The following is a 930-nucleotide window of genomic DNA, read 5'->3' as shown; positions in this document are numbered from 1 at the left end:
AAAAAAAAAAAAGGATATGCAAATGTTGAGTTTGACTCCATAATGTTTCCCATTCATTGTAACATAGAAACGATGTTATCTGTGAATTGAGCAGACTGCTTCCTTCCCACTGCTGAGAGCTCTTGTCTGAGAAGCACAGCTATGGGTTGCTCAGGAAGAACGTTTGCCTAACTTCAGGAAAGGAGGACTGTGTGTGTTTGTGTGTGTACATGTGCGCGTGCTTGTATATGTGTGTGTTTTTAAACAAAGTAAGTGCCCCCTAGAATCTTTTTTTTTTGGCTGTTTTTACCTTCCTTCCTCCCTTCTTTAATCTGTCTTTTAAAACTGCAGATGCCGACGATATCCAGGGGAGCATTTCTCAAGAGGTCAAGCCGTGGGTGTGCTGTGCCCCACAAGGAGACATGATCTATGACCCCAGTTGGCACCATCCTCCTCCACTGATACCCCATTATTCCAAGATGGTCTTTGAAACAGGACAGTTTGATGATGCCGAAGACTGAGGGTGGAGCTCTCTGCCTTGGGGTGGGTGGGCCCTGCAGGCCAACTTGGTCCCTCTTCTCATCTTGGAGGTGAGATGTCATATCTGAGAAGACGTTCCCAGTGACCCCTGAGTCTGGGGCACACAGACTGGTGTTACATAAGGTCCCACTGTTCTCAGTTCTGCTGTTTTCAAAGGGTTCTTCCTTGGAATGTGTGAGTGTTTGTGTCTGAGTCGAGAGTTGTGTTCTTTATAAATAAAGATAGAAAAAAATCAGTCTCCTTTTCTTCATTTTAGTGAATGCTTCTGAGCCAGGCTTTCCACCTTCATTTGTCCTCCCTGAATTACATCATAAGGATGCAATCACTTAGAGCCTAAAAATTCCTCCATAAAAGCAAAAAAACAAACATAGGTTTGTTTCTGTAGATCTGGCCAGAGATTAGAATCCAGGA

General features: G+C 44.0%; 1 protein-coding gene across 1 annotated transcript in view; it reads left to right on the top strand.

The window, feature by feature from the left end:
* COPRS (coordinator of PRMT5 and differentiation stimulator) overlaps window positions 1–755 on the top strand; it is a gene marked incomplete at its 5' end in the record, with an annotated part of 4950 nt that extends 4195 nt beyond the window's left edge. Inside the window, one exon of the mRNA XM_023517522.1 lies at window positions 331–755. Within this exon, the coding sequence (XP_023373290.1) occupies window positions 331–500 (170 nt within the window). The remainder of the gene's footprint in view (window positions 1–330) is intronic.
* Between the last annotated feature and the right edge of the window lie 175 nt (window positions 756–930).

This window comes from Otolemur garnettii, unplaced genomic scaffold (assembly GCF_000181295.1).
Source record: "Otolemur garnettii isolate 467f Iridium unplaced genomic scaffold, OtoGar3 scaffold00112, whole genome shotgun sequence".
Classification (NCBI taxonomy): domain Eukaryota; kingdom Metazoa; phylum Chordata; class Mammalia; order Primates; family Galagidae; genus Otolemur; species Otolemur garnettii.
Note: the sequence above shows the minus strand (reverse complement) of the source record. Positions and strands in the feature narration are given on the sequence as shown.